The sequence below is a fragment of the Polypterus senegalus genome, chromosome 2, assembly GCF_016835505.1.
Source record: "Polypterus senegalus isolate Bchr_013 chromosome 2, ASM1683550v1, whole genome shotgun sequence".
Classification (NCBI taxonomy): domain Eukaryota; kingdom Metazoa; phylum Chordata; class Cladistia; order Polypteriformes; family Polypteridae; genus Polypterus; species Polypterus senegalus.
In genome coordinates, this window is record NC_053155.1 from 137,941,243 (window position 1) to 137,968,429 (window position 27,187).

Genomic DNA, 27,187 nt, shown 5'->3' on the forward strand with positions numbered 1-27,187 from the left:
CAGCCCACCGCAGGGCCTTAGCATCTATTCCTTTCATGTTGCTTTTTTGCTGAAGCTTCCCAAAAAATGCCATTTTCACTACTTCCATGAGATGGCAGTAGCATCCCACTAATCTTGTAATGCTTTATTGATCAAAAGACTAGCATATTCTTATTAAATTGAACTTGCACATAGAATTAAGTGACATTGAAGTTATTTCAAAAATAACATAGCTCATACCCTTGTCTGCTAAATTATATTTCAATTTATGCTTACACTCATTTGTTATTATTTTATTTTGTGTCCAAGTACATTTAAATATAGCCTCAGGTTCATGTTTTAAAAAATTGTGTTCAAATTGTAACATTTTTGTATACCTGAAATATTTACTGTGTGCCAAAGCTTCTAAGGTTAAACTTGTTTAAGTGTTAAATTTAATTTGATATGCTAAGAATATTTTGCTGTCACTGCTGTGTTCAGTTTTAGTGATAAAAGGAAGGAGTTCTACACAATTCCATTATCTATCCCAGTAAACATTTTCTTCTACCAGATCTTATTCTTTTCCAAGACAAGATACTCAGCACTGATACAAATATAACATATTTTTTGTATTTTTGTAGGCTCACTATTTCTGCTGAATGTCCTATGCAACTCGAAGATTTCCCAATGGATGCTCATGCATGCCCTCTGAAGTTTGGCAGCTGTAAGTATACATTTTCACCTTTAAACAGGAAGATAGTGTATATTTAAATAACTGTCAATTCCTTTAGGGTCGTATATATATATGGTTTGTCTTGCCCTATATATAGTCAAAAATAAGTGTAGAAATCTGTGTTCTTACCCAAAAAACTAACTTAGAATTATATTATTCAGTTTGCCTTGTACATAAATAAACTTTGAATAATTCATGTTAAATTATATCCTTCAAAGTAAAAATGTTTGGCATCATTTGAGACAAGCAGACACCACTAAGCTTTATAATTTCAATTCAAAGTTTATTTTGAAAATAACTAAGGGCAAATTAACATAAAACTAAAATAAGAAAAAAGGGCCAACATTAATTGCTTTTACTGGGGATATAAAGAAATGTGCATAAAAATACTAGACTATTTAAGTGCTTTGCTTTTACCTTCCTGGTTGCTTTTCTTCTCTTTTGCCTTTATTTTCTCTCTAGTTTCCTAGCCTTTTTTTCAATAGCAAAGAAAATTACTATTTTACATTTAGCTGACACCTTTATTCAAAAAATCTCACATAATACAGTATGGTTGTTTACATACTGTATATACTGCATCCACCAATCTTTCTATATGTGTGCATTTACAATTGTATCTCAGTCAGGTGAATTTTGTTTGTGTTACTGAGGTCTCATTGTGGGTCAGCAGCAGGAACTAGCAGGTATACTTCCATTTAAAATATGGTGCATTAGCCACTGCACCACCATAACACTAAAACTAACATTTAACAAATTTATTTAATCCTACCCCTTTCTAGAAACCATTTTTCACAACACTTCTAATTGTTTAATAAATGTTTATGACTTTACTCTTTATTATCTGTGAGTTAATTTCATATATCTTTGAATCACTATCATTAAAGCTATCGGGTATATATTAAATCACTACTGTGTGTGTGTGTGAGTGTGTGTCCGGCCTTTCTGAGCAATTTGATTGGTCAGTTTGGCTTTGGTCGCTCAGTGGTAGGAATGACACAACACAAGAGGGATGTGAAATTGAATTCCGGACTGTGACATTTTTTTTAAATTATTTTTACAAAAATGGAGTTAAAATTGAGCATTTCAGAAACAACAAACAACACACTGAGTATTGGGTTACTAAATACTAACAAGATGCAACCTGAGTTGCTTTCATAGATGAGAAGCATCTGCAAGCATACAAATGATGAGTTCACAGCTGGAGTATTGAGAAGTAGGCCTTATAGGAATGTGATTGAGAGAAGAACTGTGAAAGAGGTTGAGACACATGAGAATATCGAAGAAAGGCGTAGGAAGACTCTGAGGGTACACATAGGACAAGAGATATCAAATATTAAATATTTTAAAATGTATTCTTTAAAGATAGATTGTGGTTGAAAGTCTTGTACTTAAAACAAAATGACATGAGCGCGTGCACACATTTACAGCAATAATGCATAAATGGCTAAAGATTACTATATATACATACATTAACCTCCTTGGTGATAACCCTGAGCTTTACTCTGGCTTGGATTTCTATATAATTATGGTTAAGCCAGAGTCAGGCTCAATGACGAAATGATGGCAATCAACAAGAAAGACGTTAGCTCCCTAAGCACTGTTCAAAATACAGTAACTATCATTCATGTCAGAGGAAATGTTAAAGTCTATCAGTCTTTCACTGTGGTAACCTACAAAAACACAAGCAGAATGTTAATTGTGCAGATTAAGCACTGCCTTTCTATTATCTCCTGCTTAAGCAACAGAAATCAATATTATAGGAAAAGTGTAAAAAAGAAACACTCTTTTACATCTCAACTGCAACAATGGGCTATGCGTTAATTACTGTTTCAGAACACATCATACAAAGGGTTTGTACAAATCTGCATGAGTATAGCAGTAGACACTAGACCTACCTACTGTATTTACGTTGATGTTTTGAATGTGCATTGTTTTGTTATATGTAATAACATTTTTTCATTTTGACTCATTTTTCCAGGAGTAAACATAATGCTATTTAAAACACATAGTAATATATGGGGGATTGCTGTAATGTTAAAATACAAATTTAATTTTTCAAAGAAAAAGTTTTCAGAAAGACTAGATAAACTCCTAAGGCATTTCATGGGCATTGTGCTTTAGTTAGAGAAATGAAAGTACAATGTTTAGTATTCATTATTCGAATTGGACACACAGTACATTTGCTTGTCTGTCATTCCCCCTGTTGACAAAAATGTTAACAGAGGTAAGCTTGTCCCCCATTTCAGCCAAGAGAACCTCTAAGAAGAGATACGTAGTAAGTGTTATTTCGAAGAATTTTGAGATCTCTGTTGATTACCCATCTTAGATGAGTAGTCCAGCTAGTACAGTATTATACAAGTATAATATAGCACAATATCATTGTGAGATTGTTCTTTTTTATGATTCTTAGGAGATTTTCTTGTCATACTCATTAGTTTGTCACCCTTCAAAATGATTTTTTATTGAACTTTCTATTTTTCTGTCAGTCTAAATGACAAAGAATTTCAATCTGCTAAACTTGATAATAACCTTACATTTGAACTTGATAAGGTGGTTGTGCTTGATGCCTTTCACATGTAATCTACAGGAAATTATATTGGTGTTCATCTTTTTGCTCACAAATGCTGCTTCACATTATCTTATATTAGAATGTACAGGTTCAAGGTCCAGGTCCAGAGCCTAACATTTGAAAGCACCTTATTATCTTAATAAACTGCGTCTCTGACATTTAATCTTAGATAGCAAGTGTCTTTCTCGGACTATATGATGATAAGAATGAGATCCTTATTAAAGGACCTAAGACAACCAGAAATGAGTTAATGGAAAACTGGTCTCTTTAAGACTTTGGGATTGATGATGTTACTGAAAGCACTTAAAACTTTACCAGGCTTGAAAGGTTCTTTATTTCACTTACTGTGGAGTCTTCTTTTTCTTCCATAGATATTTTCATTGTATATGTATTGTATTTTTGTACATTATGAACAAACGAAGTACCCTACAGTGACAGCAAAAATCCACTAAAGTCTATAGTAGGTCAGAATTGTCCCAAATGATATGGCAATGTTCAAAATGTGCAGCAACTGTATAAAAGTGTGAGATTTGGAATATATATATAAATATATATTTAAAAAAATCTATATACTATATATATATATATATAGTGTATATAGATTTTTTTTTTTTGCTTATTTAACATTTGAACACTTTACTAAATGCCTTTATATTTCTGACCTGAAAAAACACATTTAGATTGTTATTATGAGTTATGAACAAACAGATTACACTAAATGCAGTGCAAAATCAAGATTGTACCAAAAGAAATACAAATGCAACGATTTTTAGAAGCTTTATCAGTTTAATTTATTTTTTCTAGTACTGTTCGTTAATTGGGGAAATGTAGGAAAGGCCACAGTTTCATTCTGAATAAAATTTCACTACTGGTCAAATGTTTTAGAACATCTTAGTTTTTTCAGTTTTTATGGAAATGCACACAGTTTCAAGTCTTAATGTTTCATAACATCAAGGCATAGAACAAAACAAACAATGCCAAATGAGAAAATTAAGTCAAGGAATCATTACACAATTTTATTCAAATTTTTCATTAATCAAAGTATTTACCTTTTGCTGATAAAACAGCCAAACTGTGGTAGCCCACTCTGTGAAAATCCCCAACTCTGCCTCCAGCAAAACTACCTCAGACCATCACACTTCCTCCTCCATGTTTGACAATTGGTGTCACATAATGAGGAACAATCCTTTTACCAACTCGACAGTGCAGAAACACCCTGCGTGATGAACTGAAGAATTCAAATTTGGATTCATCAGTCCATAACACTTTCTTGCAGCCTGCAGTAGTCCACAGCCAGTATTTCTAGGCCCTATTTTGTCCTTTAAGGAATGGCTTCTTTACAGCCACTCACCTTGTCAAACCTACAACACAAAGTCTCCTATTCACAGTAGAAACTAAGACTTGCTTTTTTCAACCACTGTTAAGCTGTGCTTGAAGCCCTTGTGCTGTGAGGTGCCCTACATGCAAGTCGGTGACCCTCAGAATCTTGTGTTCTGATTGGATTATGATTTTTGGTCTGTCAAATCTCTTCCTATCAGAGTTTCTTCCAGTTTCCAGTTGCCTTAGGATTGTATAGGACACCGTACTACTGACACTTTGGTATATTTTTTTCTGATTTCTCTAAATGAAAGGCTTATAACTCTAAGAGTAATTTCTTATTTCATTTGTTAATTTCCTTTTTCTTGCCATTACAAGTGGAATTTACAACTTTCTATAGTGTAATATTGTCCAAGTAGTACTTAAGAGGGTGTAGTAACATAGTCTATTCCAACTCTGGTTTAAGACAGACGGAGGATTTTAAGTAATCAACACAAGTTGGGACACATGTAAATTGTTTGCTTTAGCTTGCAAGGCTTAGTTTATTTTAATTGCTGCAGCACATCTGTAGGTTGTGACCTATTAGTTTTTCCCTGAACAAGGCCCATTTGTAATATTCTGAAATTTATTTTTTTTTAGTTTTCATTAACCTAAACTTTAAATTTAAACCACTGGCAGTTTAATGTTTATATATTAACCAGTTTAGGCCATTCATTGCATTTCAATTGATTACATTTGAAGAAAAACTGGAAAAACTGAGGTGCTCTAAAACTTTTGAGTGGTACTGTCATTTAAGATGCTTTTGCTGATTTCAAACAGAAAACCTGGTCATATTTAACTCTGAGACATTGTAAAGGTTAAAAACAGTACTTAAAGGCTGTAGGTCTACGCAACAAATGTCAGAAATTAAAGCATTTTCATCCTCATCATCACTTTATTAACCTTTAGAGAGTGCAACAGCATTTATATTACTATAATGAAAGGATTAAAGCATGAGAACAATTTTGATGATAACAAGCCTTTCAGATGAACAAAGCTCACCAGTTCTATTTACCTAATTTTGCCAAAATAACATCAAGTTAAGTTTGAAAATTCCGTGAAGTACCACTCATTACCACAATTTCCTTTTGATATTTTATTTGCAACCATCATTTCTACTTTATGTTAAATGTTTTACATTTGCATTTAGTTCCTTTCACAATGTTAGCCAATATTGATCTGAAGTAATGTGTTTAAGATTATGTTAATTGTTGATAACACTATATGTCTGAAGCTGACTGTGCTCCATTACAATTTTTAGATTCCTCTTTCTTAATTCTTGTCGGCATGGGATTTTTGGCCAGAGTTGAGAAAGGATTCTATTTCATGTTTATATAATGACTGCACAGATCACACAAGGTTATAAAGTAGATTACAAGTGTACAAGTTATGGTCATGATTAAATCAAACAAACAGAAAATTACATTTCTTTTTAGAAGGGGTGATATTATTATATTCTAAACAGGAAGTACTGTGAAGCATTGGTTAGCAGTCATATCTCATAAAGGAGAATAAATCATCTTTTTTGCCTAACAACTGAAAGACATTAACTCAAGTCAGACAAATACACTCTATAGAAAATGCTCGAAATAGTGAAATATTTAATAAGCAGTCTCAATGCAAATAAATGTAACTATTACAGAAATGTACAAGTAAGAGGATAACAGCAAAGCCATGAAATAGTAACAGGAATTAGATACTGACCACAGTTTTATATCAAATTGGCTGCTAGTAGAGCGGAATGGAGAATGCATGGGTTTCCTCTCACAATACTGTTGGGGTAGCTTAAATAATATACATCCTTCAAAGCCTGATATCTCACCTAGGGTACTTTACTGATAGCCACTCCCTTTTCAGAAAGGAATGAGAAGTTATCTGCAAACCTACAATATAACAGTGGGTTCAAAAAGTGAATGAGCAGATACGTAAGATAGCTCCTTTTTGAAGTCAATTAAGAAATATGATGACACTCCTTACAATCAAAACCCCAAAAGAAACCTGGGCTAAAAGAACATTCCCTTAGCATGACTTGCTCTGAGGCATTTATTTCACTTTGTGTACGAAGAAATAGACCAGTATTTAAAAAGGGGTGCATGTCATGAACAACTCATACTACAGGTGGATGTAAGTGATGTTAAGAGGAAATATAAAAGTATGTATTAATTGAGATTTACGTATAGTATAGCATGAACACAGAAATCAGTAATGTTTAAAACTTGATACATCACGATTTAATCTAAGTGACTGTGTGCAGCTTTTTGATCCTATCTTCTTTGAGATGTTAAGTCAGGTCAAGGCTTGTATGTCTGTAGAAAGAAGGAAGACCTGCAATGAACCATGAGTAAATTCTAAAAACAACAGTTGATATATTTGAAGGCATGGTAAATTTTAATGTGGCCCTTAGTATCATCCTCCATGAGTGCATCTTAACCAAAAATACTGCTTGGGGAATCTGTGAGACACTGCATAATGCCTTACTTTGCCAATGCCTTACTTTATGTCTATTTTTAATTTTACTATTCTAATTGTGTGAGCATTATGGTCATCACACTACTGTCTCACAGGTCCTGTGTCCTGTTTTTGATTCTTGTGCCTGGTGTGTGCCAATGTAGAGTTTTCATAACAGGCTGCTCCTCTTTTCCTTCTATATCCCCAAAAACATGCAGGTTAGGTTGTCTGGCAATTTCAGTTTGGGTCTGTGTGATTGTTCATGTACTGTAGGTATATGCGTAAGTGAGCCCAAGGGTGGTCTGGCAACTTGTTCACGACTGCTTTCCTGTCTTATACCTAGTGTGGCCAGTATAGACTTTTCCCCTAGTGAACATTAATTGGATTAATTAGGTTTGAGAATGTTAAGTTAAATAAAGTGTGTCATCATAGATATGCTTATGTTTAGGACACTTACATTTTTTTTGGCATGTATAATGTTCCCATTCAGCCTAATTCAACTTTTGATAAACAAAGAAATATTATGACTGAAATGATGCCCTGTGAAGCCCTTTGTGATGTTACTTTGCATAACACTGAGGAAACTACTCAGTGACACAATTCTTACATGACGTACTTTTGAATCATAGTTTTAATAAGCTTACTATAATCAATCTTAAAATTAAATAAAATCCAGTAGAAGATGGTTATAGTTACTTTTCATACATTTTTGTCTTCATTTTTTAATGTAGTATACTTAAAAAAATTAAAATAGCAATCAGACAACACAGAAATGTCTTTCTGTTATGAGTCCTGAATTAGTTTTTTTTTTTTTTTTGCATGATCATGTCGCAAAACAAACTATAATGGAAACCATTCAGAAAACAAGCATATTTAAACGTCTAGTCCATTGTTCTTTATGGATAGCTGCCACAAAGGTGATAAAAAATCAGCAATATTTACTTTACTAGAAAAAAATATTGTTATTTCTTGAAGTTGGCTTTGAAATGTATTATACGGTATTTTGTATAATATTCTCCTGTTTTGTACTGGTCATGATTACAGTCCAACCCTGAGCAGAATGAATTTAAATTTGACAATTAACTTAAAAACAAGTGTTTAGAAAGTGGGAGAAATTTGGAACATTTGGAAATAATAATTAATAAATAGGCAACAATTCCAGTATGGAGTAGATTCAGGGTGCAAGTACTGTGAGACTGCAGCACTATCATCTACAGTGCCACTCCACTGTATAATTGTATACTTATTCTTGTCAATATGTCATGTTTCAGAGACTTGTAGTCTTCAGAAAGCTTTAAGAATTCAATCATTTGGGTTATTTTTTCAGTTAAAAATACAGTTTTGTTTTTTTTTTCAATTGAAGCTAGTAGGTACAACACATTCAAATGCAGGGAACAGAATACAGAAAGAATATATTTAACACTTTTGTTTCTTGAAGCAGCCTGGCTATAATGTGGGGACATCTAGTCATTTGCAGCTATCACTATATAAAATACCAATAAAACATGTTCAAACCTGCATCATTCCAGTGGTACTATCTTGCTAGCACACCCTCTGAGGAAGATCTAGGAGTCATTATGTACCTGTCACTATGAAAAGCCAATAAGAAGGCTAACAGGATGTTAGGTTATATAGCCTAAAGTGTTCAGCTGAAGTCAAAGGAGGTTATTCTTAAGCTATTTAACAAATTAGTGATTCCTCAGCTGGAGTACTACAAGGAGCTTCAGTCTCCATCCATCGATCCATCCATTACCCAACCCTCTATATCCTAACTACAGGGTCATGAGGGTCTGCTGGAGCCAATCCCAGCCAACACAGGGTGCAAGGCAGGAAACAAACCCCAGGCGGGGCGCCAGCCCACCGCAGGACACACAGACACACACACACCCACACACCAAGCACACACTAGGGACAATTTAGTCTCGCCAGTGCACCTAACCTGCATGTCTTTGGACTGTGGGAGGAAACCCACGCTGGGTTGAACCCGGAAAGCGAACCCAGGTCTCCTAACTGCGAGGCAGCAGCGCTACCCACTGGCATCAGTCTCCAGGCTATAAAAAAGACATAACATTGCTAGAAAATGTCCAGAGAAGTAAGACTAGGCTGACTCCAGGACTGCAGGGTATAAGATATGATGAAAGATTAGAGGAGTTGAACTTTTTCAGTTTAAGTATAAAGATATTAAAAAGTGGCAAAATTCAAAGTTATTTAAATTGTGAAAGGTACTATACAGGCGGTTATTTTACAATGAGTTCAGCAACAAGAACACAGGGACAGAGATGGAGACTTATTAAGGTCACATTTTTACATTTTTTCTTCACACAGACATTTATGGATAAACTGAATAAATTACGAAGTAGTGCCAGTAGACATTATAACTTTTAAATCCTTCAAAGCTTGACTCTATATTATGAAGAAATGTAGGTATAGACTAACAAGTTTTGTTGGGCCAAATGGCCTGTTCTTGTCAAAGTTGTTCTAAGTTCTGTATTAATTTACTATTCAGATTTTAAACTACATGTCAGTGAGTGACCATTTATGCGCTGGCAATGGGAACACATCAAGATTAATTCCGTAAGTATTTTAGAAAATGCCTGGCAGTTAGAAGGGCCTGATCCATAGCTTTTCTTTCAAGAACAAGGTAATCATAAATGGCCTCTGGCTGTGGTGCACACATTATATTCAACAAGGCCTCAAAGAAACATCATATAGGATATATATCAAGGATCACCTGTTTCGCCTTTGCTTTTCCTATTACGTATGGATACAGCCACAGCGGACATCCTGACACCATACCTTTGGAGACTATTTTACGAGAAAGACATCCTGCTTACGAAAGAAACACAATGTAAACTTAATTTATGGACTAGGCTGGATGAAAATGGCCCGTGACTCAACATCAAGAAGACCGAGTACATGCGAGGTGGGCCACAAACAGATGAAAATATTCACACTGATGGCAAACCCCTCAAGAAGGTCACCCAATTCAAGTACCTGGGCTCATTTATCTGCATCAACAACGACTTCATCTCCAATGTCTGAGCATGGGTCAACGCTCTGAGGCTGAATTGGCACAGTCACTGGAGTGCTCTGTGACTGGAGAATATCAATCTACTTGAAGCCAGAAATATATAGAACTGTTTCCCTAATATGAAATGGAATGTTGGCCTGCAACCACAAAGCGCGAACAAGCCCTCTGTGCCATGAAGATACACTGCTGCACTCTTGACGTGAAATGAAAAACAATGTGCAAAGAATAATAGGAGTTGTACCTGTTATCAAGAAGACGTGTAAGGCCCACATGCAATGGTATGGGCATGTGGTTTGCAACAACGACCAAACATTGGCAAAGATGTCTGTTCATCTAAATCCAAGGGGAAAATAGGCAGGAGGGCAGCCAAAGAAACTATAGCTGGTCCAACTGAAAGAGGATATGCTCCAAGTGGATGTCAACCCTGAAGATGCCTTCAGTCAGAATAGGTGGTAACTGGAGTGCCAAAAAGCAGACCACATGAGTGTGCAGGGTAATAAATAGGACTTTGAAGAAAATTACTATTGATACAATTGAAAAAAGTAGATTTTAAGATGGTTCAAACATTTCATCAAAAAATGAGATTGTAGTCAGGTGGGAGGGAACAGAAATCCTAAACCATGTTATCGCCCCAAAATAGTTTTACCTAACGGTAATGAATGATACAAATATACCCAGGCAACTCCAAGTATTTTGGGTATTGTTTACTAAATTCTGAAATTTGGTTCTTAAATGCATCCAAAAACATGAATCAATAGGTTAATACCCCCAAAACATTCAAACATCAAACTCTAACACCACCTTCTGGGTTTAAAATATTTTAAAAACTTCCAAAAAAAAATCCAATTCACTGTTGGACACAGAAGCCTGTCTTGGCAACATTAGGAGCAAGGTAGGAAGAACCATCAATAGAGTGCCTGTCCATTACTGGGCATACTCTGATCATTCAGTCTCACCAATCAAACTGACAAGTCACTCTTTGGTGATGTGAGTGCAAAATAAGTTCCTTAAAGAAAGAAAATACAGGCATAGGGATAATGTTCAAACTTTATACAGACTGTGATGGAATGCTAACCACTGTGCCACCATGCCACCCTATTCAAAAGCACCAGATGTAAAAAGAAATCAAAAACAGCATGGCTCTATATTTTTAAGAATAGTAACAAGTCTGATTTATTCAAAGATATCATTCAAATCTAAAGTCACTGTTCATATGGACTCTATCTATACTCTGGTGTTTTGCTACCAGTAATATTTTTTCAAAAGCCATTTTGATAATTGCTGCTGGGAATGATGCGTGTCATCAGCTGAGATGATATCCAAATTCTTCAGCACTGTTTGGTGAGGCCACTTGATTAGGCTGCTAATGGATAAATATGTTGTCCACTTTGGACAATCTGAGTTTATGGATGTAGCATAATCACTGATTAGATTTGGAGAAGATATTTTTGAATTAAAGTTAGATTGCGAATTTTAGACTTTCTATATTGTTGTGAACATGCTGGTTGGATTTCTGTCCCTGAATGTCACATACCAATTCTTTGCTCCTGTTGACTTTAAAGAAGTTTTTTCTCAGACCAGGAAGCTAAATGATCTGCAATACCTGATGGCACTTTTGACTCTGAACAGATCATGCCACTATACACTGTTGATGGAACAGCAGGAACATTTCTATTTAAGAACACAACAAAGAGCTCAGAATACAGCCTTTAGGCACCCCTGTGCTTGACACGACAATTGTGAGTGATGGATGTTAAATTTGAAATTGGAGGCATGATTTTAAAAAACAATCTGTATGTATTATGTTGGCTGATAGTCATATGAAGCAAAATATGAGGCTGGATGATATTGAAGGTTGCCTAAAAAGTTTGAAATTGTCTCTCAATATGAGTACCAGTGTTGTCAAAGAAAATGTAGCTATCATGTAAGATAAAGGACAATGAGTCCTCTAAACTCCAGCTTGCACAGCAAAATGCCCTGCTGCAGCTCCCTGAATCATGATACATTCGCTATAGTCACTTTAAGCTGCTGGGTTTGACCTGTAATGAAAAGTGACTGATTCCCAAGTTCTTGTGTAATGCTACTGCCTGGGTAAAAAATTAAGAGGAAAAGCACATACTGGGGAAATCTGTGTGTAACAGAAATTTTGTAGTTAAAAAAACAATTTTCCATTGTTCATTCTTAAATTATGATGTTCTAACCTTTTCTTTATTTAAAAGTGATTCAGCATAATCCCTTTATTTCAAATTGTTCTCTCTGTTGTAATAAAGTCAACAGTATTCCATGTTACAGTTTGACAGTTTGCATATATAGAACAGGTTTCTAATTTTACTCACAATGAAAAGGATTATCATTGTATGTCTATTGTAGCCTGATTTTTTTTTTATCTGTTTGTGCTGAATGCTTGAAAGTGGGGCCTTTGTTAAGCAGATTATGTTTGTCTTTAATATGTTTTTCCTTATTTAGATGCCTATCCTGATTCTGAAGTTGTTTACACCTGGACCTATGGCACTGCCCAGTCTGTTGTTGTTTCTGAAGATGGCTCACGGCTGAATCAGTATCATTTAATTGGACAAACAGTGGGGACAGAAATCATTCACACTAGCACAGGTACACAACATGCAGACACTTTAACTGAAGTCATTATTGAGTAAAATTTTTGTTTAAAAAAATATATCTATTTTTAATTATGCTCTTCCAAAAGATAAAATAGAACCTTTAAAATTGAACATTTCCTTCTTTGCAGGATATCCTAAAATGCCAGATGTCTGTTTATTTACTTAAAAACACTTATCCCCTGTACCACTGGGAATCTAGGGTTAATCCAAGTGCATGATCACATGATCTGTGCTTTTACAGAGTGATGTACTAGCACTGGGATTGGATGGCGGGGGCGGGATAAAGTGTGTCCACACGTGGCACTGAAAGGCATCTGCTTAATCCAGTTACATAAAGAAGTAATACACTTTTATTTCTGTGAGTGGAAAGATTATTAAAGTTCTTCAGCTCCCCTTAATATCCAGCAGATTCATTTTTGGTCATCAAATTAGTTTTGGTTGCATCATAACCTTGCATTGTTTTGTGTGTGTACAACAGCCAATATTAAAGACATCTATGGAATTATCCAGAGAAAAAAATGTTGAGATTTAAGTGATTCTAGACTACTGAAATTAATGGAAATAAATTACTCAAAGAAAGGGGGAAAAGGTATTTTAACAAATTCATACAAAAATAAAAAGGACAGTGTAATAACTTGCACTGTAAAACATTTTAATACATACTCTCAAAAAAGAAAAAAATCATTTCCTCAGTGATTTCTTTACCCACAATTCTCTATTTATTCGACTGAGTTTAAGGAGCCGTCATAAAACTTTTAAATCAATACTATAGTAATAAGGAATTATAAAATAAACGTACGAGCTATATTTGTAGAGGATATAGGATGTTATTGTTTGGGAACAACTGCAATGTATTATACTCGTACATACCAGGTATAGTAAAGAATCTTTCAGAAGGCTCCAGATCTATTTCTCTACCTGTCAGTCATAAGCCAACTCTATCTTAAGCACTCAAATCTATCTATCTATCAACATTTTAATAAGTTGCCTAATAAGGGTTTCAAAATGTTCATAGATGATTGGATATTTTGTGGATTGCTCTAAAAATGTAATAAACGTCAAATATAGGACGAGCACATTTACCAAATATTGGCTCCGTTTTATAGGTTCATTTAAACGCGTGTATATGTGTATACCTGTAATGTCTAAATTAACATTATTGCGAAATTAAATAGAATGATAGCGCATAGATGGCGTAGCAGTTGTTCGCTAACCATAATTTTTGTTCAAGGAACACACCTTTCCCATTAGTTTAACTTTCAAATACCAAGGTGGGGTGTAGGATTTAATTAGTAATGCTAATTTAAGGTATTAGTCGTTTTATTTAACCACATCATGTAAGGATTACAACAAAGCAAGTGAGATAAAGGGTTGCTATATTTAGTAATGTAGATAAGTACTGAAGAACAGCGCTACCAAGCCACTGTGCAAAACACGTAAAATTATAATGTAAAATAATGATTTCTAGGATATATATGTATATGCGTGCGTTCCTTTGTAGTCTGTTATTTTAAAAGAGGAGCTTCTTCGCACATTTTTAAAGTTTTAACATCACAAGACACTTACCAATTCACCAGCATAGCTGCGTTGTTTTCCGCGATGAATGGAAGCTCGCCATAGGTAAATAGGGGTTTAAATAAGACTATCCAGAAAATGTACATCTTCATTTCTTTTAAAATTCCATGACATTCACTAGACAGTGTTGAATCCAAATTTAAAAGTCTAAGCAGCGGCGATATTCACCCTCAGTCATTAGTGCGCGTCCCAAAGCAGCAGCTTTGTATTAACGGTTCCGACATGATTGGTTTGCTCCGTTAGGAATGAATAAACAAAATAAAACGTTGTTTGTGCTTCTTTTTAGTTCCCTTCCACGTATTTTTTTTTCCTTTGAACTATTAAATGTGCGTTTTAAACGATTGCACTGCCTAAATGAACGGACTGAAAGCGTAGGCAGTGCTTGTAGATCTCATGCCGAAGGTTGCAGATTGCGACAAGGGATTAGCAAGCTACAAAAATCCGATTTTGTCGAGAGAAAGCAGCAGTCATCAGTGGATTTTATGTAGTTTATCAGGCTGTACCGGACAGCTAGAGTGGATTTCCAAAAAGCCCCGAATGAAATTAAATATTCTGCGTTGTTAAACAATCTCACTGGAACTGCAGGCTCAGTTGACTCCTGTTTTCTAGTCTCTAAAATAAGTCAATGTGAGATGGTGTCATCGGTGGGAAAGTTTATAGGTGATCAATTCTCGTAGGGTTATTAAAAAAGAATTCAAAATTTTCAAATATTTATTGAATGCATATTTGTTATCTGCCCGGGGTTTGTTTCCTGCTTTTCGCCCAGTGTTGGCTGGGATTGGCTCCAGCAGACCCCCGTGACCCTGTAGTTTGGATATAGCGGATTGGATAATGGATGGATGGATATTCAATTAGGCCAGTGTCTTGGGTTTTTAATGTGTATTACTTTTTATCATTTGTCTGCTACAGGCCAGTATACTGTAATGACAGCACACTTTCATCTGAAGAGAAAAATTGGTTATTTTGTAATTCAGACCTACCTGCCTTGCATTATGACAGTTATCTTATCCCAGGTGTCCTTTTGGTTAAACCGTGAGTCTGTTCCTGCAAGAACAGTGTTTGGTAAGTTTATTCCTTTTGCATAAGTAATTGAAACGTTTTCTACTGTATTTGCTCCAAACAATATTGTCTAATCTTTTTCTTTACCAATTAAACGTATGTGTACATTTTCTGATCTAATCTACTGATTAAATGTCAAATTCTCAGTAGCAGAAGTGCAATACAACTTTTTGTTTCAATTAAACCAGTGTGTATTTTCTACGTGGCCTTTGACTTTGAACAGGATGATTAGCTAAGATTTTTCATCTAAAAGTTTAGAACTACACTGTTTTCATAATAGCAGGCCATTACTGTTAAAAAGTGAATTCTTCAAAAGTTATTGTTCTTGATTGTATTAGATTGTTTAAACATGTTTTCTCCTATTTTGATACTTTGTGCTAATGATTGAAGTGTAAATTATAAAGTGTACTTTCAGAAAAATGTATAATTTTTGTAAGTTTACTTTAAAATATGGTTATCATTTTTTGATTAATGTTTTTTTTTTTATCAAAACCTGTTTATTGCCATTTTTTCCCTAACTATTAAACTTCCTATTCCAACATCAAATAAACAAAAGGTCACACAGGTACACTTAACTGTTGGACCCAGACTCTCTTGAGCTTTTCTCATCTATCCTCCTGTTTATAAAATTTTAGGTGTTCAGAATCGGCAGCTGTTCCAGAGATATTTAAATTTCCATTACAACAAGGATTTATAAAGATAGATAGACAGCAATTTCTTTCTTTCTGAAGAAGCCAGTATCGTGGAATGTAAATAAATAGGTCATAGTGTTAATTATTAAAAAATGTAATGCATTGCTAACAGTGTGTTACTTTTTCTTCGTTTGTAAAAAAAACTGCACATTTCTCTGCCCAGCATGTTACTAAATCCTAAGCCCATACTGTATATGAATCTTCAAGAAACTGACCAGAAAAAGAGTAAAATCTGACCATTTTCTTGGGTTTTATTAACGTAGTTTTGATTTTTGTTCAATATGTTGTAGAGATATGAACCTTCACACTCGTAATTAAAGTAAATCTGTCTCGTTGAAGATATAGAAAACAACATTGCAAAATTTATTACTATGCCATTCCAGATCAGAATGATAGCATATAGCAGGGTTCAATGCCATTAATTTTATTATGCAGCCTTTAGTGCTCTTTGCTTTAAGCATTTGTTCATTGTTTGGAATGTCAAATGTAGCGCTGGGTACATTATAATATAAACTCCAATAATTATTTTAAATTTGATTGTAACGGTTAACAAGACTCATTGTTAACATGCTACTAACAAACTGTTAACAATTTTAAACAAAGTCAAAATCACAAGCCAAAGTTTAGTTGACAGAAGTAAAATAGAGAAAACTTTCAGTAGTGTTTATAATGCAATAAGAGAAGTCTCTCAAAATGCCTGTCTGAATAACATCAATTCCCTTTTTCCATTTTCGACCCGAACTCCTGAAGATTCAAGGTTTGTACACTAGCTGTTGTTCCACCATGTCACACTGTTTCAACCTATCTATAACAAGTAACTGGTTTAAAGATGGATATATTATTTCTAGGTTTCTTTTACTGGATTGCACATAGCATACTCCTTTCTGATTGACTTTGAAATTGTGCCTGACAAAGGACTGCACATTTCTTTGCACACAAATCTGTTTGTTTTTTTTTTTTTATGGTGGGAATGAGATTACGTAGTAATGCAGCATATCTGTTTTTTAAGCAAATCAGGTATTTTTACCCCAATAAAATAAGTAAAGTGTTAATATCTTACTTTATGTTAATAAGTAAAGTGATTATATGTTACTTTGAAAATTCATCTCTGTAACACATTTACTTTTAATGTGACTTGAACATGAAGCAAAATGTTGAAAACAAAACCTGCAGACAATTGCTTTAACTGTAAAACCCATAACTGCAGTACACACTCAATGTAATAATAATGATACAACAATATAAGAAATAGTGTCCCTGTGGCAATATGTCTGTTTTAACTGGCAAGGATGAAGGTGGGCTTGATCAGAGCACTAGCACCTCTTAGCACATTTAATGGCATGGATTGGTGATAGCTGGAAATGTATTCAGGAATCTGGTATCCTATAAAAGATGACATTGTAGAACATTACACAGACTGCAATGGGCTGGTAGAACATACCAATTAAAGGGCCTAAGTCTCCTCAGAAAGTACAGCTGGCTGTGGCTGTTTGTGTGCATTATGCTTGTGTAGTTAATCAATCAGTCAATCCAGTTTACTCTTCAGATCGATCCTTAGGTATTTATAAGTCTGCACCACCTACTCCTTCTCATCTATTAGGGTGCTCCAAAATTTTTTATAGTCTTATGTGCACTGTATATATTATGCTATAGTTTTTCTTTCTCTCCAAATATATATTTATAGTGTATATAATGAAAACCTAAATGGCCTAAAATCTCAAAAACACTTTGACTGATTTGATTGCAATTTACTGACATTATAGAAAAACAAATTAGCTGACATGTTTTTTATTTCTCAGTATTCTTCAGTAATACAGCTGTAGTGAGTTGGGGTGTTGTTTTTGCACCACATCCTTTTTTTGCCTCAGTTCTGATCACACGGTGAAATAGAGTGTGCAGTTTATACAAATAAATGCAGCAAGCAGAACAGTGTCTCTGTACAAGTTAATGCTGTAATTGTGCAGATAAAAAGGGCTACTTTGAAGTGAAAAAGGAAAACTACCCTGCACAAGAGAAAGAGACAAGGTGATGAGCTACATGGAAAATGAGATGTGAAACGAACAAAGAAAAGTTAGGCAAAACAGAAAAGGAAAAGGCCTCCCGATCCTTTATTAGAAACCTAGAGTTTAGGGACACTTGGGGCCACCAGTTTTGCAGAACAATCTCAGCTCTTTCCTAATTCCAGAGGTTGTAGTTGGGCTTTCCTCTGAAAAGCAATTCCAGGAAGAAACTTAAATGGTCCTCCTGACCATACACCAGTTAAACCTAGATTCAGGAGGAGTGTTTACAAGAGTTCAGCCTGCAAGTGGAAAAAGGCCAGAACTACTGTAGAAAGAAAGGTAGAAAGAGTTCCAAGATTTAAGTTTAAATTTTTTTAGCCACCAAAACGTACACAATATATAAATATATACTAATACACACATTTCGACTCATGTCAGACTTTTTGTCACTTAGAATAAGCATTTTTAAAAATTTTTATTGATTTTTTTGAAATCATATTATATTACATTTCTATGTAGATATTATGTTTTATTTTTGACTAAATGAAGATGCATTATCATTATTTTTATATTTGTTTTTCAATTAAATGTTTCAATAAAGAGTTGTAGATTAGGCAATTTCTTTCTTCTGATTTGTAAAACAGGGTTCCTGCTGCTTAATTTTATAGCTATGTCTGCAATCACCCATTAGTAATGAAGTGATTTTGGTCTGTAATCCTTTGCTCATTGAAATGTAATTCATTTCTCCTATTGCATCAACAGAATTATTTTTATTGAATGGAAATTAAAATTGACATAGTGGATAGAATGTTACAAATTGCTGTTTTAGGCAAAAAATATGCCCAGTTTTTGCCATCTGACTGTTCAAAACGGTAGTCTTTATTATTGCATTAGCAGCATTATTGACTTGATTTTGTTAATGGTTTCTTTTTTGAAATATGCTAATCTAAATGTAAATTAGGCTATAAGATTTTGTTATTACGTACAGTGCATCCATCCACTCTTTTTTTTCCTGAACCCGCTTAATCCACTAAAGGTTTGTGTGATGCTCAAAACTACAGAATATGTTAGAAACCAGGGAGTAACTGTAGACAGAACTGTAGTCACATTCACAGGCATATATATCTACACTAAATTATACTGGACTAATTTAGTCACTAGTTAGCCTAATCTTGTTATCTATAGTATCTGGAAGGAAAACTTACAGTATACATTACTGTTTTGTTATGATAGGAACACAATGCCATTTTATTTTGGGGGTATCATCTTATAGGCCTCAAAGCATCTAAGGTCACCAAAAGGCCTCAAGGTATCTTGTCTGCAGCTGGACTCTTTTGGTACATTCTTGTTTATTATGGTTTCAGAGACTGATACGTGCTTCATGGTGTCAAACTTGAAGTAAGAATTTAACTCTAGCAGTAGCAGTATTGTCATGTTTACACAGTAGAGTACATTGCATGAGATGATTGATAAGGCATTCTGGTAGTGACTATGATTAATAACTTTATTGAATTAATTAATTTAAATATGTCTATCTGTTTTTTAATACAGGAGTGACAACAGTGCTGACAATGACGACATTAAGTATAAGTGCCCGAAACTCATTGCCTAAAGTAGCATATGCTACAGCTATGGACTGGTTCATAGCAGTTTGCTATGCATTTGTTTTCTCTGCTTTAATAGAATTTGCCACTGTAAACTATTTCACCAAAAGAAGCTGGGCATGGGATGGTAAAAAAGCATTAGAAGCCTATCAACCTAAGGTACAGTATGTTGGATCTTATTTTTGAAAAAACCTTACAACAATTTGATACCTTTGTGTTTTGCAGTCATAGTGTTTTAACTTAGTAAGCTTAAAAAAACCATGGTGAGCTGTGAATAAGAAATTCTTTCACACTGCAACATTACTTTTGGTTTCAGCAACAGTAATTTAGTAGCTAGAAATTTAGTTATGATTTTTGTTTTGTGTTGTAATAAAAGAGTCGTGCTTGTATAAAGATTTTCATTTTTTCAAGGACACTCATTGATTAACTACTTTATGATTACTGTTAATGGGTGGTGCAGTAGTAGTGCTACTGCCTCACAGTATGGAGACCTGAGTTTGGATCCCGGGTTCTCTCTGTGTAGAGTCTGCATGTTTACCCCATGTCTGCATGGGTTTCCTCCAGATGCTCTGGTTTCTCCCACAGTCCTAAGACATGTTAGGTGGATTGGCAACACTAGTGTGTATGTGTGTTTGCCCTGCTATGGACTGGCACCCTGTCCAGGGATTGTTCTTGCCTTGTGCCCTATGCTTGCTGGGACAGGCTCCAACAGTCCCTGCAACCCTGTTCAGGAATAAACTGGTTAGAAAATGACTGACTGATTACTGTTATTTTAAAAAGTGTTTGCAAATTTTACTGGAATTGTTTACACTGTAAAAATGGAAAATAATTGCAACAATAATAAATTAAAATATTTCTCTAATGAAGTACCTTTATCCGTCATTGAAGCAGCTTAATACAAGTGATGGTCGTCAGTAGCTAAATAATATACCAGCAGTAAACTGCACACAAACAGCACCAAGGCCAAGATTTGAACCCAGGACTCTAAAGCTGTGTGGCAGTTGTGCAAAATAATGTACCACTTACAGTAGGTGTTGTGGATATTCTGTCTTGAAATACATGATTAAGACAGATGGGAAATCTAAACAGTCAGAGATTTAACAGAAAGCTGGCACAATAAAGATCTGAACCAAACTCAAAATCATAACCTGAAAAGAAGTCTATAGAAGATTTTTGGTATTTCTCAATATATAACTATACTATATATATATATATATATATATATATATATATATATATATATATATATATATATATATATATAAACAAAATTTGGACACCCTTTAGTATGTACCTTCATCTTAAATGGCCAGCTGAATGCAGTTTACCAGCCTTACAACATATAACATGTAAAAGGAAGAGACTTGACACACGTAAAAAGGTTTGGGGCAGCCACCCGTATAATATTCCTAGCTGCAAAGGTTTTAATTTTTAAAGCAACAATGAAGTTGACTGTAGAGAGTCCAAGACAGAACTGATGAAGGATGGAAAAGATGGCAGTTTTAAGTGATCAGACAGGAAGTGATGTGGGGTGACCGGAAGTGATGTGGGGTGACCGGAAGTGATGTTTTCTAGGCGCCAGAACCGGAAGTGACATTCTTCTGGGTGCTGGACCCGGAAGTGACATTCTTGGTTCAGATAGGTTTTCCCGCAGGTGGTCTGCAGAGATAACAGGAGAAGGTTTAGTGCACGCTGCCCTCCCCTGGCCTGGCGTGGAATTGCCTTTACTTGGTCCACACAACGTCCCCCTACTCGCACGTATGTGACAAACATCATAGCAGCCAACACCAAAAGTGTTACTGCCTATGACTTAATCAATACAAAACGCTATACACCACAACTACACACTTACAATAAATTGGTATTTAATGGCAGTTTATGGTTCTTTATAGGGTTGTGTGTGTTCTTTCAGAGCTATTACTTGACAAAGCACCATTCCATTCTGCAAAGGGTTTCCTGCATATGAAGTTGGTTCTTTGTGCTTTGAAAGTCTCTCAAATATGTAGAAGAAAAAAAAAACCAGAAAGCTTTAATGCATGGTATGCTACTGGGCACGATGATAACAGATCAAGAAAACCTGAACTTGGCCTATGTTATTATATGCAGCAGGAGTCCTTTTAAAATTATGACCATTTGGTATCTCACAAATCTGTTACCATCTAGTCATTGTTGTTCACTGTATTGAGCATGTTACAAATCTAAATAAATAAAGGTTCTTTCCGGAACCTTCATGTGTATGGGTCTTTTTGGAACCAAAAATGGTTCCCCTATGGCATGACTCTGAAGAACCACTCTGGCACCTTTATTTTCAAGAATGTTCCTCCTAAATTGTTAGAGTAGGGGTCTAAGACAAAAAAATTGTCAGTTTAGTATCCATAAAAAGTGTACTATGTAAGACACTTAATCTGACACCACTCTGACTGTAGACATATGCAAAGTTTTCACAGGTTAATTTATTTGTTTACGGGTGCAACCATTTTGTGTGTTTATTTTTTGGGATGATGGCCATTTGTGCATTTGCCTTCATGAGTGATGTGATCCTAAAGTCTTGGGTTGCTTTGACTTTATGTGATTGCTAGGCCCTTAACACATGTGCCATGTGACCCTTGGCATCATGGCAGTCATATCATAAAAGATGCATTAAACAGGATCTGATCTTTGTGACAGTGTAAAGGAACAACACTCTTCTTGCTAGGAACACCCTAGCTTTGTTTATGACTTTTACGTATAGCATTATTCCTGGCAATCAGTCTCTTATCTTAAAGTATTTTGACCTTGGCTATGTTAGACTAATCTTATGTAACAAATTTAATATCTCTGACATTCATAATTAAAGCATCTATTGGGGCTTATATGGAAATATCCCAATGGTCAAAACAAGCTAGAAGTGAACAAGCGAAAGGTGCCAAATGATGGGGTGTGTTTGCATGGGCACATTTGAATTTTGCCCTTGATAACACCACAGTTAATTTAAACTAGAAAATCAACTATCATGCCATGAGAGATTTGGATTAGTACGATACTGCAGAGTTTCAGAGGGTCTTTCTCAACTCTTTAACTATCAGAAACACTGTATCAACTAATAACTCCTAAGTGGAGATAATGGCAAAAGACTGAGGAAAAAGCAACAGCATAACTAATTTGTTAAACTTAGCAAAGAATATATGTATTTAACAGGACTTTATATTTGGTAATGATTGAAAGGAGCTAGTTAAAGTGACTGGACAGGTACATAGGATGCCCCATTGCTGGTCCACAAGGCACAGTCCACTGGAGAAAACCCAGAGCACAATGGAAGAATTTCAATATAACTCTAGGCTAGTCCGAAGGAGCTGATGGAAGCTGCTCTTAATAAGACAATGAAATTATTTTTAATTATTATTGTTGTATACCCATTTAAAACATATAAACAAACGATATTCTCATCATCCCTGAAAAAATCAGGGTCTCAAAATGTTTAATTACAAGTACTCAATAGCAGCAGTATCTAGTAAAAAACTACAGTAGATTTAGTCCATCATTTTATTTATATAGAACATTTTAATTTGGTTTAGGTTTCATTTTAGACATTCTTATATGTTAAAAAATAATGAAGCAAGTCTTCTTTTTAGCAAATATTTGCAGAAGACCTAAATTTCTCAAGTCTAGGTTTTTGTAAAGGGCAAGCACAAATGATTATGCAGAAATGTCATCTTGAGTGTCCTTACATACACGCCTGGATTAGGCAGAAATTGCCAATATAGTATTACATTTTCCTAATAAAATGACAGAATTGCATGTGACCAAGAAGACTAATTTCTTTTAATCTGAAGTACTAATAAATAGCTGATTCAATGCCAAACCTTTGGCAAAAGTAACAGATATTTTGTGCAAGTGTGTAATTCTTAATTCTGCATGAAGTTTATGAATGGACACATATGCTTTCTAAAGAGCGACTTATCTTTTTTACCTTACAGAAAAAAGATCCTTTGGCTCTAACAAAGAAGGCAAATAATGCCTATGCGGTCGGAGTCAACTACACACCTAATATCACGAAGGACTCTGTCTTATCCACAATTTCCAACAGCACAACAGTACAAGTAAAGCCTACAGAAGGAAAACCACCAGATGCTAAAAAAACCTACAACAGTGTTAGCAAGATCGACAAAATGTCTAGAATAGTGTTTCCCGTTTTGTTCGGAACGTTCAACTTGGTATACTGGGCAACTTACCTGAATCGAGAACCAGTCATAAAGGGGCCCCTTACTCCTAAATGAAGTGCTTAAACAAATCTTTACAGTTATCTGAACATTAGCCATATTGTTAAGCAAAAGGGATTGCTATATAGGAGGTAGCACTTAAGACTTGCATAGACAGTGCACACACCTCAGGTTTGGAGAACTTTGTTTTTCTTGATTTGCATGTTCAATGTTGCCATGTTTGCCTTGACTATTTATATTTCTACAGTAACTCCACTGTAAAGAATGTTGCATTTATATAAAGCAGAAGTGTTTCTATCTTTTGAAAATAGGAACAAAGTGCTTTGTAAATAAAACAAGACAGCATTTTGCATTTCATTGCCATGTACTGTGTACCACTGATATGAACGAAATTTGATTCTTAAACTTTGATTACATATAAATATACAGCATATAACACTAATAGTGTACTATAAAATTCCTACTGAGATTTGATGCTAGCAAAAATTCAATTTCAGAATGTAGAAACAAATTGTTTTCATTATTCATTCCATAAACTATTTATCACTTTACAATGATTTAAATTAGTCATTGTAGAAATATCCCACCCTTTGCAATTTGTTTTTGTATATTAGGTAAATGCTATCTCTCAGCAACAATCAAATTTCAAAGACTGTCGTATTTATTTATGCGAACACCCAGGGAAAAATGCATTAGGTAATAGTGTAACATTAGTATATGTCTAATTTCAGGTTCTAAGCAGGACTGGTTAATAAAAAGTCTACCAAAAAAGCAATATAAGCATGAGGTTATTTTTATATCAAGTGGACCTCCACAATTTTTGTACTTGTTGCTATTTCAATTTGTGAACTTATCATACAGGAACAACTTGCTTCAGTATTGGTGCAGTTTATGTTTTCATTTTATCGTTTTATTTCTGTTGCTTAGATATTTCCTGTATTGGTGAAAATGCTTTCAAGTCGATAACAGTTCTGTATTGCTTAATTATTTTCTTTAAATGCAAACTGTTGTCATAACAAAAGTAGAAAGTTTGGATAATTCAAATTATTTCGACAATTAAAATGGCTGCAAACGTGTAAAAACAATGACTGACTAAATTATCTGTTCAGTGATATGGATGAAAATGTAGTTTACATGCAATAACTGAGGCCAGAGAATGCAAAGTTACAAGTATCTACTGCTTCTGCCTTATACAGTCTTTGGCACCTTCCTGAACAATTAGATAGTATATTAAAATTTTGGAAGTTGCATTGTCAGTTTAATTAACTATAGAATTATTGCAGAGCTGTACTTTCAGCTGTTCATTTGAAATGTGATGAACAGATGAGTAGGTGTTTAAAAGGATTAAGGATTGCAGTATGTTATCCACTAGATATTTTAGAAACCAGTAGTGCATAATGATTTATCAGTGCAAGGTGATGAAACATAACAGGCGTTTTTGATTTTAATTAGGTATTTTTTACTGTTAACATAAGATTAATGTTCTGATATCATTCTCAGCATTATGTTACTGAAGCAATAAATAAATGCCTGATAAATTCTAAATTTAATGTGTACTTTCTTTCTTTGAAATGAATAATCCAAAAACAGTTTGAATCAATGCATTATTTTTAGAGTATAACATATGTGGGAGAGTATCTACTATATAATACAATACCAAGATCTGTGTGTCGAGTCCTCAGAACAATCTGATCGGTCAGTTTGGTTTTAGGGACACGACGAAAGAGGAAGTGTGAGTATGAGATGCATATGGAAGAGTAAAGGTGCATGAGGTACGCTGAGAGAATCACCATAATAGACAGCAAGTATAAAACCGGACAGGAGGTGAGAAAGGTGCCTCACGAATAATAAAAGAGTATGAAATACAGACCTTACAGAAACACACACAAGAAAGGCAGCACCAAAAAAGAGGTGTTCACACACATGTGAATGCACAGGAAAAGTACTGAAGGTACAAAAAGGTCAAGAAGTAGCAATTGTTTTTTAATTATTCAATTACCTGTCTGGCTAATAACATACTGTATACCTGTATATAATGATGGGGTATCCCTGTGTGCCACCCTAACCTTGAAAAGTAATGTCTGTTTTTTAAAAACCTAAAAGACAACACAAAAGAAGAAGAGACTTGATTGGAGAAAACAAGTAAACAAGTAAATCCATACGGCTATACTAGGCCTACCTATCTGCCCATCTATCTAGTCTACTTTACCACTGTTCCCAAACAGCATGTTACAAGCACAAAGTAAATCTCCAACTCATCTGTAAAGTACTTTTATATTTACTCTTTATTCATCTTGGTGTTAACTCCAAGTAACATGCCATGCTCAGAATTCTGCATACTGTGGCATGCAGACATTTGGGCATCCCTGCTTAAAATGTATGTTAATGTGAATAGTTAAGTAAGCAGAAGATGGATCCCCAAAAGGCATAAAGTTAAAGATGACACATTTCTTTAATATTGTAAGCAAGATCACGCTTTATTTCCATCATTCACAGGTACAAAATACCAAAAAGGACCTAAAGCAAAATTTTGGGCACCTGACATGCTCCATACTTAGTAACACCCCCTTTGGCAAGTATCGCAGCTTATAAATGTTTTTTGTAGCCAACTCAGTCTTTCAATTCTTACTTGGGGTGTTTGTAACCAATTGTCCTAGCAAAAAGGCTTGTAATTCTGCAAGGCTCTTGGGCCACCTTGCATGCACTGCTCTTTTGAGATCCATCCACAGATTTTCAGTGATGTTTACGTAGGTCAGGGGACTGTGAGGGCCATGGCAAAACCATCAGCTTGTGCCTCTTGAGATATTCCATTGCAGATTTTGAGGTGTGTTTCAGGTAATTATCTTGTTGTAGGACCCATCCTGTTTTTAACTTCAACTTTTTTACAGATGGTGTGTGTTGTGATGTGAGATTTTGCATATAACTTGATAAATGTTTTGCATGTCTTTATTTATAATTTAGGCAAAGCAATGTAATTTAGTGTTACTTTGGTGAGAGGCATTCGTGTTTGCCCCCCCTTTTACGACTGAGTCTATTTGTAATTTTACGACAGGATTTGGGTGATGTGTCTTAAATCAGTTTGGCGAATGCTTCTTTGCTAAAGTCTTTCTCTCATCCTCCACATAAAGCCAGGTTAGTTTAACATATGATCTTGGGGGGATATGATCTTGGGGTTGGGGGTTGCAGGTGTTAAGATGTACTATTTCCCCCTTTTGGTCTGACATACGGCTGTTTGGAATTGGCTTGTCTCAGAGGCCTTTAAGTACCATGATGTCCTATTGGCTGTAGAGGTTGGACAGAAAACCTATAAATTTGCTTGCTCAACTACATTCTGTCTCTCTAACC

At 34.9% G+C, this 27,187-nt stretch overlaps 2 protein-coding genes across 5 annotated transcripts in view; one reads left to right on the top strand and one right to left on the bottom strand.

The window, feature by feature from the left end:
- Positions 1-25,387, top strand: part of gabra5 (gamma-aminobutyric acid type A receptor subunit alpha5) — a 48,069-nt gene extending 22,682 nt beyond the window's left edge. For all 3 annotated transcript variants that reach the window (XM_039744698.1, XM_039744696.1, XM_039744697.1), the window contains exons 6-10: positions 600-682; positions 12,562-12,705; positions 15,198-15,350; positions 19,591-19,802; positions 23,600-25,387. In XM_039744698.1, the coding sequence (XP_039600632.1) occupies positions 600-682; positions 12,562-12,705; positions 15,198-15,350; positions 19,591-19,802; positions 23,600-23,899 (892 nt within the window). In that variant the 3' untranslated portion in view covers positions 23,900-25,387. The remainder of the gene's footprint in view (positions 1-599; positions 683-12,561; positions 12,706-15,197; positions 15,351-19,590; positions 19,803-23,599) is intronic.
- gabrb3 (gamma-aminobutyric acid type A receptor subunit beta3) overlaps positions 1-27,187 on the bottom strand; it is a 485,579-nt gene that overhangs the window by 432,251 nt on the left and 26,141 nt on the right. The window contains exon 1 of one of the 2 annotated variants that reach the window (XM_039744694.1): positions 14,280-15,022. The exons of the other annotated variant lie outside the window; for it this stretch is intronic. Within the exon in view, the coding sequence (XP_039600628.1) occupies positions 14,280-14,380 (101 nt within the window). The 5' untranslated portion in view covers positions 14,381-15,022. Of the gene's footprint in view, positions 1-14,279; positions 15,023-27,187 lie in introns of those variants that run through there. 2 annotated transcript variants of the gene reach the window in all.